This window comes from Podarcis gaigeae (assembly GCF_964106915.1).
Source record: "Podarcis gaigeae genome assembly, chromosome: 8".
In the NCBI taxonomy this organism is placed as follows: domain Eukaryota; kingdom Metazoa; phylum Chordata; class Lepidosauria; order Squamata; family Lacertidae; genus Podarcis; species Podarcis gaigeae.
In genome coordinates, this window is record NC_139684.1 from 21,403,521 (window position 1) to 21,422,162 (window position 18,642).

Genomic DNA, 18,642 nt, shown 5'->3' on the forward strand with positions numbered 1-18,642 from the left:
ACTAAAGCTTTCCTTGACGGTCGGGGCCAATTTTAATTAGTGGCAGCAATTTTTAATCACTGAGGATGAAATCTGAGGGCAGTGCTTGCTTGCTCTTCTTTTTCAAAGGCTATCTGGTATGTTACTGTAATCAGGAATGGAAGAAGAAATCTCTGAGTCATTTCTTCAGTATTTTTTTCCTGCAGCGAAATTGTTGGCTAAATTTTTAAGTTCAATGTTTTTGTTAAAAGAGCAAAAGTGATCTGGGCAATCTGGAAACTTTTAAATATGGTTGATTGGTCAGTTAAAATATGATTGATCAATTTTTAACAAAGAACTCTATTGGATCCGACAACGATTTCTAACTCGGCTGCAATCCTATCCACATTTACTTGGGAGAACTTAATAAGGCTTGCTTCTGAGTACAGATGTACAGAATAAAATTCATTTTCAGAAAGAAGATGATTGCTTTTGTGGTTATTTGTATGTGTGTTTAATTTTTCTTGTGTGTTTTCAGAGCAATTTGTTTTTTATGTTTCTTGTCTTGTTAATGTCTCAGATGCCAACTGCTCCTTGCCCTGTCTCTCTGCCCCCTCCATGTATTACTATCTTAAAGCTCTGCTGGGCATCTCATTCTGAAACCCTGAGAGATCCCCAGTGATCAAGAGACCATCTCCTAATCATTAGCTTCCATGGAACTACCAACTATTCTGGGCCATTAACTATGCTAATCTATGGTATGCTATACTATGGTAAACTATAGTATACTACTGTAATCCAACAAACACTGTAATAGTAGTAACTGAGACTAGTACTGTGAGATAGTTCTGATAATAAACTGTAAGCCAGAAAGAGCTCTGTTCAAACAATGTGTTGGCCACTGGTAAGCCACCAGCCCTTGACACAAACCGATTATGGGGGTGGTGATAAAGATGGCATCCCCTATAAGTTTGTTGTCAGGATTACAGAGATAATGTATGTGAAGATATCGGAATGCAAGAAAAGCTTAATTTTGCTCCGTCAGCTCAGTGGAAAGCATCTGTCTTGCATTCTGAAGGTTCAGTTGGCAACTCCATACAAAATTTGGAATGATTCCTGTCTTGGAAAGCCACTGCCAGTCAGTGTAGACAGCACTGAGCTAAATGGACTGAGATTTGGTACAAGGCAGCTTCCTGTATTCCTATTGAGAAGATCCGTGTTTCAGTATCAGAGCATCTCCAGATAGATTTAGGAAACTCTCTTGAGATACTAGAGAGCTGCTGCCACTCAGTAGATACTACTGAGCTGTCTAGACTCATGGGCACATCCCTCTGCTCTGTTGCTAAGACCCCATGTCCACACCTGCTCTTGCCACAGGTGCGATTCAAGTGCAAGGGCCTCCAATACCATTTCTTAAACTAACCCTAATATCTATGAGCTCCAGAGTCATAGCTGCTGAACAGAAAAGAACTGAAAGGCAAAATGAAGTACGGATGGGGTGTCCACTCTCCTTTTCAGCAAATAATGCCTCCCTCCAAACCAACTTTATGGACCTGGCAAAGAGGAATCGAAAATGTAATTGTGTATGAAAGCTTGACCTAACCAAGAGTGTCGTTGCCACTTTGCATTAGCCTCTTTGGACTACAGTGGATATACTTTTCACGAAGCAGCTCTGATAACAGGTGACAACCTACTCTGAATCATTACAACAAAGGATTCAATATTTGCTGGTGTAGATCAAGTACGGTTTTTCTCCTTTCTTTATTTCCGCCCTCTGTTTCTGGCTCTCTGTAGGGACTGTCAAACTATCCCTTATCATTAGGGGTATAGCTTGTGATTCATGTTCTCCTTTGATGGCTTGAAAGGTTCCCCTTCTCCATTCAGATCAGATTCTAATGCGAAAAAGGACCACATCTTGGTGCCTCAGCCCAAACTGGCCTTGCTTTTACATAGCAATGAATTAAAGCTTATTGGGAGGGAGGGCCCAGGAATTTTTAGAAATATTGTGATTTTTAAATGGGTAGTATCATTTGCAAGTTTGGCTCAGTGTTTAAATGGCAACAAGGGCCACTGCCCGCGCATTGAGAAGCCTCGTGCCAAGTTTGGTGACAATATCTCAAGAGGCAGCCAAAAACCAGGAAAGTAGTCGCATGAAAAAGGTTAAGCACCTTTACGCTTCCTTATGGGGAGACATGGGACGCAGGTGGAGCTGTGGGTTAAACCACAGAGCCTAGGGCTTGCCGATCAGAAGGTTGGCAATTCGAATCCCTGCAACGGGGTGAGCTCCTGTTGCTTGATCCCAGCTCCCTGCCCACCTAGCAGTTTGAAAGCACATCAAAGTGCAAGTAGATAAATAGGTACCGCTCCGGCAGGAAGGTAAACGGCGTTTCCGTGCGCTGCTCTGGTTCGCCAGAAGCGGCTTAGTCATGCTGGCCATATGACCTGGAAGTTGTAAGCCCATAGCTGTCAACTTTCAGATTTGAAAATAAGGCATCAGCAGCCTCGAAAATAAGGGATCAGCAGCTGCACCTGTCCCAGGGAGCCTCGAAAATAAGGGAGCAGCAGCCTCACCTGTCCCGGGGACAGTCTACAGGATATCTAACAATCCGGGATAGCAGCAGTAAACAGCAGGAAATGGCGCTGGAATGAGGGAATTTCCCGCAAAAAAAGGGAAGGTTGACAGCTATGTGTACGCCAGCTCCCTCAGCCAATAAAGTGATATGAGTGCTGCAACCCCAGAGTCTTCCACAACTGGACCTAATGGTCAGGGTCCCTTTACCTTTATGGGGAGACACAATAGCTCAGAACACTTGCTTTCCATGCAAAAGGTCCCAAGTTCAATTCCCAGCATCTCCAGGTAGGAGACATCCCCATCTAAAACCCTGGAGAGTCACTGCCAGTCAGTGTAGACAATACTGAGCTAGATGGACAAGCAAGTCTGACTAGGTGTGAGGCAGCTATCTATGTTTCTACAGATGCCCCACCACCAGCCCCTGCAGTTGCATTTCCTTAACAAATGTGGGGTTGAGAAGGTCTGACCTGAACCTTGGGAGAACCCCCCCCCAATAATTTATAATTTCAGTTCCTCCCTAAACTTGCATACGAAAGAGGAACTGAGCCGCAACCTGTGGCTTGGATGGCTTTGCCGGGCGAGTTTGGAGGTTCCCCTTTCTCCTCCCCTCATCTAAAGTTGTGAGCATACCAAACTGCATTTTATTGGCTGCTAGAAATTTACAGGCTCCCCAGATACCTACCAACCCCTGGTTGAGCTCAGGAGCAGCGTTGATCTCATTAATAAGGAGGCAGGAGGGCAGCTGCTGCAGTGACCTCCATGTGGCTTAGCCGTGGCTTTTGCCTTGGGCTGTAAAAGCTTAGCAGCACAGAGGCTCACAGGTCTGCCTCGGCTGTTAACTATGCAAGGAGAAACGAGTTGCAATCGTATTACAGGGATGGCTATACTGAAAAAGCAAATGCCTCCCTTGCTCGCTTTAGGGCTACTATTAATTAGGGTTCTGTGAATAAACATTTCCCATATATATGAGGTGCTTTGCAGCAGCATTGCCCCTTCTAGGGGGCTTTATTTTTTACAAACGGCTCATTCAGATCCAGTTTTTCTGCATGCACCAGTCATGGAAATTCATTCCATGAAACACGACAACTGTGTTCTATCTCCATTGTTGGAGATGGCATAACTCTGAATATTAGCTGCTGGGAATCACAAGTGGGGAGAGTGGCTGTTGCCCCTCTTTAGCTCTAAATCGGAGCAAATGTCAACCAAGAGAAAACCCAAATTGCCTGACCGAGAGCTAAAGAGCAGTTTCCCCAGGGGGAGGGGGAGGGAGAAGTGGGACAAGAGGAAGAGTGGATAAGCCTGTACTGGATAATGCCCACAGCAAAGTTAGGGCCATTAATTTCAATGGGTCTACTGTGAGTTAAGCTTAGTTGGATACAGCCCATCGAATCATGGGTGTATGGGCATCAAGTCACCTCCATCCACTGGGGGTTTTGTGCATTAAGTCCATGGAAGTTACAGCCAACGTGAGTTTTAATACACCCTGTATAAATTTCATTGTACCTGTAGAGGTAATTTGAAAAGAGGGACTCATTAGTGGAGGGGAAACCCAGCATAAGCAACAGCTTTGATAAATGCTTTCAAGGCTTCTTTCTCAGCAAACTCATTTGCAAATGACACATCTAAATGAGAGTCTCTGACTCCAAATTAAAGAGGCGAACAAGCACACACTTTCCCCCCTAATTACTCTTCTCTGAAATCTCTAAATACCCTTTGATATTATTATAAATCCTTTCCCTTTCTGCACACCAGCATTGCACCCACCTATATCGCTAGACTTCATGCTCACCCCACTTCCTCAGCAACCAACAACACACACACACACACACACACACACACACACACACACACACACACCAGACTGGTTCTAATCTCCCACCTGCATAAATCTCACAGGGACAGCCACAAATATTCCAGCTATGTTGATTTATGAAAGCCCCAGCAAAATTTCGCCAGGAGATATATCCTGAGAGCACCATGATTGATAGCTCCTTGCAAATCTTTCTGTTTTAAGCACTGCCACTTGCAAAGTCCTGTGGATGGGTGGTGGTGGAGAATTAAAGGAGAGCAAGAGAAGGAAGTTTCCTTGAAAATAAAAAAGGGGGGAGCTGGCATGAGTATAGCTTGATTTCTGCCAAACATTCCTCAGCGAGAGCCCTCGTGTTTGCCTGAAGAAACTCCAGTTGAGAAAGAGGAAACTGAACCAGCTGTAAGCCCTGTCATTAATTCAGCATTCTTGTTTCCTCTCTGTCTCCTTCCCCGTCTCTTTCTACTTCTGTCTTGTACACAGAGTTGCTGCCTGCCTGCCTTTTAAAGCCAATTCAAATAAAGGCAATTCTCTCCTGGGGCAGGGAGATGTGCAGATGTGTCCCCAACCTTTGGGGCCTTACAGTAGGTAGAAAAGACTTGCTTATTTAAGGTCTCTCTCTTTCTCTCTTTTTAAAAAGTGTTGTGCTCCTATTGATTTTTACTGTTATTCAAATAGTTTTAGCTCATTCTAAATGCTGTCCTACAGATTTTATCATAGAATTGTACAGTTGGAAGGGACTCCAAAGAGTCGTTTAGTCCAAACCCCTGCAATGCAGGAACCACAGCTAAGGAAACCCTAACATATGGCCATCTAACCTCTGCTTAAAAACCTCCAAGGAAGGAGAGTCCACCAGCTTCTGACCTAGTCCATTCCACTGTTAAACAGCTCTTCCCATCAGAGATTTCTTCCTTATGCTTAGTTGGAACTCCTTCCTTGCAATTTGAAACCGTCCAGTGCAACGGAAAGCAAGCTTGCTCCCATCTTCCACTGCCCCCCTAGCTGTTTTTTTAAAATAAAAAAAATATTGTTTTTATTTATTTTCATGGTGCAGAAGATAAACAACTGCTACAACAGTTAAACAACAAGTAACTCGCCCTGATAAAATTATAGACTTTTATCATGCCATGTGTTAAAAGTTTCATTTGGTTAATCTAAGCGATCGCACCACATTTTCCCATGAGTGCTGGGTGGATTCTGGCTTAAACAATACAGTGGTACCTCTAGATGCGAACGGGATCCGTTCCAGAGCCCCCTTCGCATCTAGAAGCAAATGTCACCCGTGTCAGCACGTGCGCGGGTCAGGTTTCGGCACTTCTGCGCGTGGCATCATTTTGAGCATCTGCGCATGCGCAAGTGGCGAAACCCGGGAGTAACACGCTCCGTTACTTCCGGGTTGCCGTGGAGCACAACTCGAACGTGCTCATCCCGAAGCACATTCAACCTGAGGTATGGCTGTATGGTTGATTCCTATGGTTGCATTTTGTTGCTTTGAATTCCCAATAAAGGTGAATAAGGAGCGATATAACAGTGGCGTATAAAATTATGCACGGATTGGGGAAAGTGGAAGCTGAATGTTGAAAGATTGTGGACAGACAAAACAAATTACTTCTTTCACATAGTTAAACAATGGAACGTGCTCCAACAAGAGAGCCTCCATCTTGGAGAGCTTTAAAAGGGGATTAGTCATATTCATGGGTGAGAAGGCCACCAATGGCTACTAGCCACAATGGCTGTGTTCTATCTCCACTGTCAGAGGCAGTGTGCCAGTGAACACCAGTTCCAGGTGAGGAGAGCTGCTTTTGCACTCAAGTTGTGCTTGTGGGCTTCCCAGAGGCCTCTCCTTGGCCACTGTGAGAACAGATGTTGGATTAGACAGGCCTTTGGCTTGATCCAGCAGGACTCTTCTTATGTTCTTTAGTTTTTATGATAACTGAGCATGGGGAACGATGACTGGAGCTTGAGTCACACAGTATCCACAGGAAGAATGTTTCTGAATACGGGTTGCTGGAGATTCATCAGTGAGGAAGGGCTACCAGAGGGATGAGGAGCCCCTGGACCTCCAGGTGTTGATGGCTTTCAACTTCCAGCAGTTGCAGCCAGAATGGCCAGTGGTTGGGGATTGTTATTATTTTATAATAATCAATAATGGAATGGAATATATTATATTATATTATATTATATTATATTATATTATATTATATTATATTATATTATATTATATTATATTATATTATATTATATTATTTTCCCCCTGATCAGATTCAAGGCGGCTTACATATAAAAATGAGAACTGCTGAAAACACAGAAAAATCATTCATTAAAAAACAATTCAACATTGTTAAAAGTAAAACTATATATACGTGTGTTTGTGTGTGTGTGTGTGTCTGTGTATTCTGTGTTTAATATGGCTACGACAGTCAAATCTGCAAGAACAAACCATTAAACCCTTTATACAATAGTTTCACAACAACAACACAGTCACAGATACAGCTCCAGGTTGGAAGCACACCCCAAGATTTGCCTCCTCTTGGTGTTCTGGAAGAAGGAAATTAGCAGCTTCGTAACAGGACAAAGTTACCAGGCAGCAGTGACATGATTTCCACTAACAACTGCGAGTCAGACCCTCAAACAGCTGGGCTGAGACCTCAAGCCACAGAGCAAATCAAGGGAGCTTTCGCTTTCTTCGCTCTGGTGGTACTGTTTTGCTTCTCACTGTTTCCGCTCCACTCTGCACTCCCCCAAGTGGGTCATATCCTGTCTCCTAAAAGTCACAACGCATTCAGCTGCCAGGGCAAAGCTGGTCAGGTCTGTGTGAATGCCTTCAGGTTCTCCTCCAGCCCAGCAGCTGATCAGCCAGCAGCATGCAGACAGCTATGACTTCAGGATCAACAGTCACACTTTTAGCAATGCAGTATGCTTCAGTTTCTGCTTTGCCTCAGTCATCTCTACACAGCTGCCAAGGACATTGATTACACCTGGCTTATCTGCACACAGTGATAGTCAGATAATACTTGGCATCTTTCCATCAATCCTCCATGGCTGGGCCCTACCATTAGGCAAAGTGAGTCGACCACCTTAGGTGCAGATGCTGGGAGTAAGCATAATATAATATATTCTTCACTGTTCTTCAATAGGTGGGTCAGGACCCACTACTGTGTCTTAGCCTAACCTAAGGTGGGTCATGACAGCACCATTAAGGTAAAGGGACCCCTGACCTTTAGGTCCAGTCGTGATCGACTCTGGGGTTGTGGCGCTCATCTCGCTTTATTGGCCGAGGGAGCCTGCGTACAGCTTCCGGGTCATGTGGCCAGCATGACTAAGCCACTTCTGGTGAACCAGAGCAGCGCACGGAAACGTCGTTTACCTTCCCACCGGAGCGGTACCTATTTATCTACTTGCACTTTGACATGCTTTTGAACTGCTAGGTTGGCAGGAGCAGGGACCGAGGAACGGGAGCTCATCCTGTCGTGGGGAATCGAACCACCGACCTTCTGATCGGCAAGTCCTAGGCTCTGTGGTTTAACCCACAGTGCCACCTGTGTCCCTGACAGCACCATTACCATGGTTCAAATACATGGTAGAAAACCACGAAGTGGGTCCCCAAATGCATGTTTGGGTTAAAGGTGGGCCCTGCGTGTGAAAAGGCTAAATACAACTGAACTACTCTGATTGGCAGGGACTTTCCAGGGTCCCAGACACGGGGTATCAGGCAAGGGACATTCCATGCCCTGTGTTAACCTAAGACCTTGTGCATGCAAGACAAATGCTCTACCACTGGGTTACAGTTTCCCCCCATGTGTGCATTCAGACCTAGCTTAGGGTCATTTTGACCCCGCCACCTCAGTTCCTTCCCTGTCACTCAGAAGGACCAAAGGCCACCATACAAGTCTGCTTTTTCAAACAAGTTTGGAAAAAAAGCTCAACCGCAGACAAACCCAAGTTGTAATGAATGGCACTCTCTGCCAAGCAGTCGTTGCCAGGAAAGAATGAATAGATTCCAGGCATAAGGTGCAGCTCCAAAAGGGGTCTGTGCAAAGAGCTGTATGGTAGCAAGTTAAGAGAGTGTGGGAAGAGAAGGAATAATATTCGATGCTAGCCAAGCCATGGAGGATCAAGGAAACAGAAAGGAAAGGGAGAGAGACCAATGTTCTCTGGCATTTTCTTAGGAAGATGATTATTCTGTTTGGCTATGGAAGCGATGACATCAAATTGTTTTACGTAATGCAGCTGCAGCGTTATGTAAAGAGAGGCATTTTGATCCTTCTAAATGCTAAACACACTATTAAAAGGGGGTGGTGGTTTAAGAGAGATACCAGGAGAGCAGAACACAGGGGTGTGTTGACCCAGATAGTGCTGGACTGGAGTTCCCAGTATCCCTGACCACTAATCACACTGGTTGAGGCTGATGGAACTTGGAATCCAACAACAGGCCAAGGGCCCATCTAGTCCAGCATCCCAGGTGCCTCTGGCAAACTCACAAGCTAGCCCTGAGTGCAACAGTCATTCTCCCCTCTTGTGGTTTCTAGGAAATGATACTCAGAAGCAAACTGCCTCCGACAGTGGAGGTAGGACACAGCCATCAGGATTAGTAGCCTTATTCCCCATGAAAAAGATTCCCCAACCCTGATGCAAATACCTTTATTTGGTTTGCAACTTTCAATATCTCCTACTTTTGATCCAACAGGGACCCCCACGCCAGCTTACTAAACATGCTTATTACAGTGGTACCTTGCGTTAAGTACTTAATTCGTTCCAGAGGTCCGTTCTTAACCTGAAACTGTTCTTAACCTGAAGCACCACTTTAGCTAATGGGGCCTCCTGCTGCTGCCATGCAGCTGGAGCACGATTTCTGTTCTAATCATGAAGCAAAGTTCTTAGCCTGAAGCACTATTTCTGGGTTAGCGGAGTCTGTAACCTGAAGCGTATTTCACCTGAAGCGTATGTAACCCGAGGTACCACTGTAACATAAAAAACACATGCATACATATCTACAATCCAGCAGCATAAAGAATGGAAAGACAGAGCACCACACCAAAAGTATAGCAGCAGCTCTTACCAAGCATTATACCGCCATTAAATCACTGCAACAGTAATCATTACAACCACTGTCATTGAGAGCCATTGTGGTGTAGTGGTTAGAGTGTTGGACTAGGACAGGCATAGGCAAACTCAGCCCTCCAGATGTTTTGGTACTACAACTCCCATCATCCCTGACCACTGGTCCTGTTAGCTAGGGATGATGGGAGTTGTAGTTCCAAAACATCTGGAGGGCTGAGTTTGCCTATGCTGGACTAGGACCTGGAAGACCAGGGTTCAAATCCCCATGGCCATTAAGGTGTCTGAGTGACCTTGAGTCAGTCAATGCCTCTCAGCCTAACCTACTTCACAGGGTTGTTGTGGGGGTTAAAACTGGGAGGGTGAGAACCAGGGCTTTCCCCCCACTGGAACTCAGTTTCAGCACCTCTCAGGTGGGCATCATGGCCATTAGAAGAGAAGGAGGCTCTCATGGTGAGTTCCTGCACTTCTTTTTCTAGAAAAATATTTGTGTGATCCATGGCACACCTGTAGTATCTATAGATAGAGAGGGGAACCTATCTGTGTGGAAATGACTAAGTGTTTCCATCTTACAGCCCCCCAAAATTCTGGATGCAATACATCCTCTTCAAAATGTTTCTCAGTTAATTTTTAACTCCCCTCTCTCATTTAGCAAAACGGGCTGTGACCCACTGAGTCCTGTTCATGATCCCACCAAAGGTCATGACCCTTGGTAAAATCTAATCATGCCTTGATTCAAGCTAAGTAATAGCTTTTGCCCCTCTTAAAAAGTGAGTGCTATCTATCAATCTATCTAGAAATAGTTATTTCTAAAAATCTACATCTATTTTAGGCAAAGCAGCTCATAAAATGTAGACCTTTGCAATGTGTTTATCACACATCCTCTCTGACTCTTCCAATACATTTGTTTCAGTAACATCGTTCTAAGAAAAAACAAGCTCCCTTAATTAATTCTTGGCCTAAAAGTGGTATAATTCACACTTGGGAGAGGGGTGGGGGAGGAAAATCAATGAGTAATAAACCAGTTTATAACTTGATAGGTAGGTACTGAATGGCTATTGACTCAAGCTTACAGAAGTCTTAATTTACTCATGTCCATAGCAGCTCTGCAGAGCGGACTCTACAATTTGCTGCGTCACAGGCATTGTTTTAAAAACATTTAAGTCTGACAAAGTGTTCTGGGACTATGAATTGGCCCTAGAAGATACCGTGCAGGTTTATCTGTTGCTGTTTCATAAGATCTTAACCTTAGGACAAAACTAAATGTGATGCTATTCAAACAATTGTGTGAATGGGTTTTCAATTGGAGAACAATAACAGATAAATCACAGGCCAGGATGATTCAGAACAGAAGTCCACTGAGTTCAGTGGTTTACTCACAAGGTCAGGCCACTGGTACCAACTGGCCTTGACTGTCAGCAGGTGACCGGCACAGTGCCAACTTCAACATGGAGCATTCCCTGAAGGTGAGCAAGATCCACCTCCATCTACAGTGGGCTCATAGCACAAGACAGAATGTGTGGCTTGAAATTAACACTGCCACAACAGTCATACCTGAACTTTGTGAACAGTTCTCTGATTCTGTCAAACAAACTCTACTGAGTTTGCTGAGCGTTGAATCAAGCTGAAACCATATCACAGTTATGTCCTCCTATGGCAAAAGAGAGCAACAGATCCCCGACTAGTTTGACACTGGCCTAAAGGATGTGGAGCTTGTTATCGCTGCAAAGTGCGAGGCTCTTGTGAACTACAAGCGCGTGCTCTGTGAAAAGACGCTTGCTGCACTGACAAAGGCAAGGGGTGATGCCCAGCAGGTGATATGCCAATGACTACTGGCTAAATCTGTGTTGGAGCATTCAACTCGCTGCTGACAGCGGCAACATTCAGAAAATGTACAAAGGCATGAAGGAAGCCTTTGGACCAACAGTCAGGAAAACGACACTGTTGAAAACCTTGTCAGGAGAGATCATCACAGACTGCAGCAAGCAGATAATGGGCACACCACTGTACCCGTGGGAGAACATGGTCTCTGGCACAGTGATTGACAGCATCCAGACTCACTCTGCCTGTCTTGGAAGAGCTGAACATCCCTCCCTCCCTTGATGGGCTGAAAAACGCCATCTACTCTCAGGCATGTGGTAAAGCCCCAGGACAGGACAGAACTCCAACAGGAGTACGGAAAGCTGGCTTCAATTCCTCTCTCAAGATGCACCTCCATGGCCTTCTCTTGCAGTGTTGGAAAAAGGATCAACACCACATGACATGTAAGACCCCCACATTGTGACCCTCTATGAGAACAAAGGTGACCATCATGATTGTAACAGCTACCGTGGAATTTCCCTGCTCAGTATTGTGTGGAAAGCCTTTGGCCGTGTAGTTCTCAACAGATTACATTCACCTGCTGACACAATGTGGCTTTAGAGCTGAGAGGTCAACAGTCGACATAATTTTTGCACTGTGTCAGCTGCAAGAGGAATGCTGAGAGCAGAGGTACATCGCGGGGCAGAGTCTCAAACAAAATGTGCTCTTCCAAGTCCACATTCCCAGCATGTTCATACTCCTGTCTCAGCAACGTCAACACTGGCTTGGTCATGTCCACAGAACGGAATATGGCAGGATCCCCAAAGACGTACTCTATGGGGAGCTGGCTTCAAGCACCAGGCCCATTGGCAGTCCAAATCTGCATTACAAAGATGTCTGCAAATGAAACATGAAGGCTGGCAACATCAATCTCTTGCAGATGACCACAGTGCCTGGAGACTGTCAGGTTGTGGCCAGAGGAGGAATGACTGCTAGGAGGCGCGCAGAGAGAAGAAACACCATGATACACCAGTAGCAGCAGAATTGGACACCTTCATTTGCCCCAACTGCAGCAAAACATGCTTGTCCCGTATCAGTCTCTACAGCCACAGCAGGCGCTGTAACTCTTCAGTGGTTTGATTTCACCCTTGAAAGTCACACTCCTCCATTGCTCCCCAAGACAGACAAATGCCAACAACAACTCCTCCCAAGTAAATAGGTATAAGAACATAAGAACACCCTGCTGGATAAAGTAAATGGCCCATCTAGTCCAACATCCTGTTCTCACAGTGATCAACTAGATGTCCCAATGGGAAGCAGGGCCTGAGCACAAGAGCACTCTCCCCTCCTGTGGTTTCCATCAACTGGTCATTCAGGAGCATACGGCCTCTGACAGTGAAGGTAGGACATAGTCAACATGGCTAGTAGCCACTGATAGTCTTATCCTTCATGAAAAGATTCACCAGCCCTGCTGCATGTACCTTTATATTGTTTGCAACCTTTAATATCTCCCTCTTTTGGACCAACAGGAACCCCTCCATCCCAAGTTTACTAAACAGCATCAAGTGTTAAAAGCATAAAACACATATAAATCTATAGCCCAGTAGAGTAAAGAATGGAAAGGCAAAGCACCACACCAAAAGTCCAGCCCTTAGAATCATAGAGTTGGAAGGGGCCCTGAGGGTCAACTAATCCAACCACCTGCAATGCAGGGATCTCAACACACAGTCCCCCATCCAGTTTGAAACCATACCGGAACCTGCTTAGCTTTGCAAATGTGCTAGCAGTTCTATCCCTGCACCGCTTGGAGCCCTACCTAGCATTGCCACCAAATCACCACAACCATAATAATCATAACCACCATTGCTAAGAGCCGGTGTGTTGTAGTGGTTAGATTGTTGGACTGGGACCTTGAGGACTGGGGTTCAAATCCCCATCTGGATTTGAAGCTCACTGAATGACCTTCGGCCAGTCGCTGCATCTCAGCCTAACCCATCACAGGGTTGTTATGGAGGTTAAATGAGGAGAGGAAGAACCATGAATGCCACCTTGAGCTCTTTAGAGAAAAGGGTGGGATATAAATGCAATAAGCAACTCTCAGCATGCTTAACAAACTATCATTCCCAGGATTATTTGGTGGGAATCATGGCTGTTTAAAGTTGTATAGTACTGTTTAAAATGTAAAGTGCCAATGGGGTCTAAATGTGACCAGGGAAACTCTGGCTGCATCCACATTTAAAAAGCACACACACACACCAAGAATCCTAGGATCTGTAGTTTGTTAAGGGTGCTGGGAATTGTAGCTCTTTGAAGGGTAAACTACAGTTCCCATGATTCTTTGTGGAAGCCACATGCTTTAAATGTATGATGAGTATGCAGCCACTTTTTAAAGGATCACATTCTCTGCTAACATGGATCTGATTGGATAGATAGATAGATAGATAGATAGATAGATGATAGATAGATGATAGATAGATAGATAGATAGATAGATAGATAGATAGATAGATAGATGGATGATAGATAAGATATAGACATGCCCATCTGTGAGGGTGGCCAACCGGTGCATGCATGATGTCGGGAGGAGCTGGGGACAGGGCTGAGCACGACTGTGTGGCTTCAGTGGTGGGAGGCTGCTTCAACCCTCCTTCCCCTCCATGGCAGGAAAAGGAAAAGAAGAGTCTCTCACCACACTCAGCTCTGTGCTTCACCTCCACACTTTTTGGACAGGGGGGGGCTAGCCCCCACCCCCAAAATATTCAGGGGCCCCAAAAGGGCCCAGCCCCCAGGAGCTGGCCCCCCTGTATAGATATAGCTATATCTCACATAGCCTGTTATCCCTTCATTGCTTTCAAGAAACTCTCCATGGGCAGAAGAGCTTTGCTGCGGCATCACTGGGTCATTAGATTCTCCCTTGCTTCACACAATCTCCAAACAGGAGAGCTGTTTTCTGTGCAAAGCTGTTTCTAATTTATATCTCTAAGGTGTGCAGAGAAGGCATGTGTGCTCTGTCTAGCCACGAGGAAGCGGCTGGCGGGTAGGTTGTTCCGCTATGCTGGGTGGTGACAGTGATAAAACAAACAGGGAGCCCTGAGACTTTTGCAGTTCAAAGCCCTGACCTAGTTTTCATAAAAAGAGCTAGAGAAAGCTTGGTGGCGGTGGTGGCAGTGGGGGAGGAGGCTAGGTCTGGCAGGTTCACGCTGAGAGGAAATTGTTGCTACTCCAGCCTACTGCTCCCAGTCGTGGGTCATTTCTGGGAAGTCACTTGTGTTCGTAGGCTGCAGAATTCAAAGCTGCAGCAATGACCTAGTTCATGCCCAATCTTGAAAACGGAAGGATGTAGGGTGTGATATCTCGATTTCCATCCGGTTGCCAAGTGCAAGGGCTGTGTGTGTAAATCACAGGAAAATCTTAGCAATCTTTTCAGGCCAGTTTGGAGGCACTTCAAGCAGAGTGAATGGATTAGGTCTGCATGCACAGCCAAGGTCAGCACCCTGCTCATATTCAGTAGCGGGTAACCCTATTTAAGGGGATGCGGGTGGCGCTGTGGGTTAAAACACAGAGCCTAGGACTTGCCGATCAGAAGGTCAGCGGTTCGAATCCCCGTGGCGGGGTGAGCTCCCGCTGCTCGGTCCCTGCTCCTGCCAACCTAGCAGTTCGAAAGCATGTCAAAGTGCAAGTAGATAAATAGGTACCTGTTCGGCGGGAAGGTAAACAGCGTTTCCGTGCACTGCTCTGGTTCACCAGAAGCTGCTTAGTCATGCTGGCCACATGACCCAGAAGCTGTACGCCGGCTCCCTCGGCCAGTAAAGTGAGATGAGCGCTGCAACCCCAGAGTCGACCACGACTGGACCTAATGGTCAGGGGTCCCTTTACCTTTACCTAACCCTATTTAAGCCTTCAAGCATAGTTGGTTGGGTGGGTTTGCACATATGAAGGCTCCAGCTCAAGGGAGGCTGGTTCATTGGAGCTACTGGGGCACAACCCTTACAATGGAATTGTAAAGCAATTAAACAACAACAACAACATCCTCAAAACATTAGAGCCACACACTCTTTCCTGCAACACACACATTTTATACTACCTTGAATTTCTAGAGGCGTTTCTGTTAATCTCCTCTATGCACCACTCAGCCAATCCTAATCCAAAAGAATAGCAATTGTAAGGAGGTACTGCCCATGTATCTCTTAGCAGGAAAACCATGTGACTGATCGGACTGCCTGAAAGTCAGCCTGAAGTAGGAAGACTCTTGCTCCATCTGTTGTTACGAGGCCATTATAGCCAATGTCAAGCCATTATAGCCAATATGGAAGGATTCAGGCATTAAGAACAGCTCCATGTGGTAGCATTAAACTACATTGCAATCATACTTTGGTTCTAAGCACGCAGGTGTAAACACGACATGAATCCAAGAACTGACATCCTGTGGTACGGCTTAATTTCTAAATAAGAGGTATGGAGTTAATCTTGTCTGAAAATTGCACTTCAGCCCTTTTACATGGAAAATCTTCCCTCGTCCATAGGTGTGTAGGGAATAATAAACACACACACACACACACACACACACACACACACACACGACATACATACATACACACAGGCATACCTTGTAGATACTGTGGGTTTGGTTCCAGACCATTGCAAATATTGCAATAAACTGAGTCACACAAAGCTTTTGGTTTCCCAGTGCATGTAAAAGTTATGTTTACACTATACTGTACTCTATTAAGCCAGACCTGCAGGGGCAGGAGTGGAAAAACCCAGGTCCAGCTCTAGCTAGCTCCCCTCCCGTGGCTAGCAGAGGCATGGCAGGTTTCCTTTTTATGGAAAAAGCTGGGATGCTTGCAGCTGCACCCACGTCCTCCTAGGGAGCAATACCTGTGAACAGCAATAAAACGATGCACAATAAAATGAGGTACAACTGTATATATTTTTAGTGATGAGGCAACGGCACTCTGAACATGTGCAATGGCATGCTTTCTTAAATAGGTGCTGCCCATGTCCTATTGTGGTGCAAACAGCAAGGTTAAAAATTACAACCTTACCAAATCAAAATGTTACCAGCCACCAGTGCGCCAGCTGATGATCCCTTTTCTCCTTCTCATGGGAGTCTGCACCCTGGAAACATTACCAATAACCTTGGAAACCTGAGTGAGAAGGGAACGCCGGGGGTTCAAACATAATCCAGCCTTTCACATCCTTTTGTTCAGTCTCTAGGGAAACAGCCTATATGGTTGCCTGCAACATCTCCTTTGCCCTTTTCTCTGCAAAGAGCTTCTCTGCCACACTCCAAGCCCGCCTCCCAAGTACAGAAATTACTTCCTGCCATTCAGAAAAGTTTTGCACAGGCAGAAAAAGGCACCTGCAATTTGTTTATTTAAGATGTCTATATCCTGCCTTTCCTCCATGGAGCTCAAGACAGCATACTTGGCTTCTTTCTTCCCATACTTTTGCTCTCACAACAACACTGTAGGATAGGTCATACTGACTGGCCCAAGGTTGCTCAATGAACTTCAACAACTGAGTAGGGATTTGAACTCAGACTTCCAGACACCAACACTGACTTGACTTTAGAATGATCTCTCCCCCTCCCTCCCTCTTGCCACCAAATTCACTTCATAGAGATTTCTATGAGACACAGAACTAATCCCTACCACAAATTTGGAGTGCATGGCTTTCCTCAAAAGAAACCTGGAAACTATAATTTTAGGGGTGCAGGGAATTGTAGCTCTGTGAGCAGTAAACCACAGTTCCCGGAGTTCTTGTGTGGGAGCCATTTGTTTTATATGGACGGTGTGGATGTGATCTAGTTGGATCTGAACCCGAAGGCGTGGGTTCAAATATTTCCTCATTTCCATGGCCTAGAGCAGCTCTTCATCAGCCAGCCTCAGTTCCCTCAGTCTCAAGGGCAGTTGCAAGGTAGGATGAGAACTTTGTACACAGAAGGTGCCAGACAGAAATGGCTCCTTTGCTTTTAAAAGGCTGTTGAAATGCTGTTGCTGCGTTTGGGACACATCCCACTCATGTCTGCTTCCCTAACAATCACTTTGTATGGCTAAGATAACAGCAAATGCCTCAAAACACAAGAAGCGGGGGGGGGGGGGGGGGAGAGAGAGAGGCGGACACGATCTGAGGAATGATACGTGCATTAGGAGGCCGCCTCAAGTGGAGAATGACTGTCCAGTAATTCCTCCTCTGCCCTTATCGCCTCTTGGAGTGTAATAGCCTGTGACTAATCTCCAACCTCCCCACTTCCTCAGCCTCCTCGCTTCAGCTGGTATTTTAAAATGGACACACTGACACGTGCCACGATGGCTCTGTAGGGCTCATAATTGAGCTCTTTCAAGCACAGTGTGCATGTGGGGCTGAGGTGTCGCCAATATGAATATCATGTAGAGGACACACTTGGATCAGTGGTATAAAGGTATAAGGGCCCCTCCACCAGAAATCCTTCTTCTTTTTCATTCATGATTTGTGCTCATTATGGTATTGGGGCAGTTATACACAATCCCGTTTTCAATGCTGTTAGCAATTATGAAAAGTTTGGAGGTTAGCCACACTGCTATTAGTCTCCAGTCCATGAACATAATGTAATCTCCTCCTGAAATCCCATACCTGAGGTTTCCGTATGCTTGTTGCTGTCCTGTTTTCATAGTGCCCTCCGCGCTGCAATAGTGCAATAACACGAGCAAAGCGTCGCAGGACAGTTAATACAGCAGAATAGTGGGTGGGCAGCCCAGTATCAATCTGTCGCCAATGCGCTATTATTGCCTCCACGACTCGCAAAAAAGAAAACTCCACCCATCTAGAGGGGCCAAAAGGTTCCCTTCTTGCGAGCACAGTTGAGCACTGTTAAAACTCCTGCCTCAGTTGGGCAGTGTTGAAATGCCACTGTGTCTCTTGAGGAAGCCGCAGTTCCTTGCCAGCATGCAATTGTGAGTCAACTGGGGCTCCTGCCAAACCATTATGTTCGCCTCTTTTGCAAAGACATCACACAGCCCCAGCTAATAACCTCTGAAGAATAAGAAACTGGGATAAAAACACCCTCCTCCTTCCTGCCACCTGCCGAACCCTCCCTCCCTCCCTCCTCCTTGTGCCACCACCCTCCTGCAAAGTGCTTGCTGGCTTAGTTTTGGGGACATGGAGTGTTCGGGTGGGTTTTTTGGGTTTTTTTTATCACTTAGAAATTGCAGGTTCGATCACAGAGTCTCGTCTGACAGCTGGCTGGATAATTTGTCTCTCGGCTCAGGGAGGGAATGATGGAAGTCAATTTGACAGCTGCATGGCTCCCTGAGGATCCCAGACCTGGAGCACATGGAGGAGCGACAGACGGGCCGCTGCTCTGAATACCAATGAAGCGTCTGCCAGCGAGCACTGACTGGGTATGGTGAAATGAATCACACACATCCGGCTAGGGGACGATTATGGTTATTGCAGAAGGGGGTGGG

At 45.8% G+C, this 18,642-nt stretch overlaps 1 protein-coding gene across 6 annotated transcripts in view; it reads right to left on the reverse strand.

The window, feature by feature from the left end:
- The window catches only part of MORN1 (MORN repeat containing 1), a 240,352-nt gene that overhangs the window by 6,787 nt on the left and 214,923 nt on the right, over positions 1-18,642 (reverse strand). The window contains exon 16 of one of the 6 annotated variants that reach the window (XM_083752628.1): positions 16,307-16,341. The exons of 4 other annotated variants lie outside the window; for them this stretch is intronic. In XM_083752628.1, the coding sequence (XP_083608754.1) occupies positions 16,322-16,341 (20 nt within the window). In that variant the 3' untranslated portion in view covers positions 16,307-16,321. Of the gene's footprint in view, positions 1-16,306; positions 16,342-17,828; positions 17,861-18,642 lie in introns of those variants that run through there. One more of the 6 variants, XM_083752629.1, reaches the window with a different exon arrangement.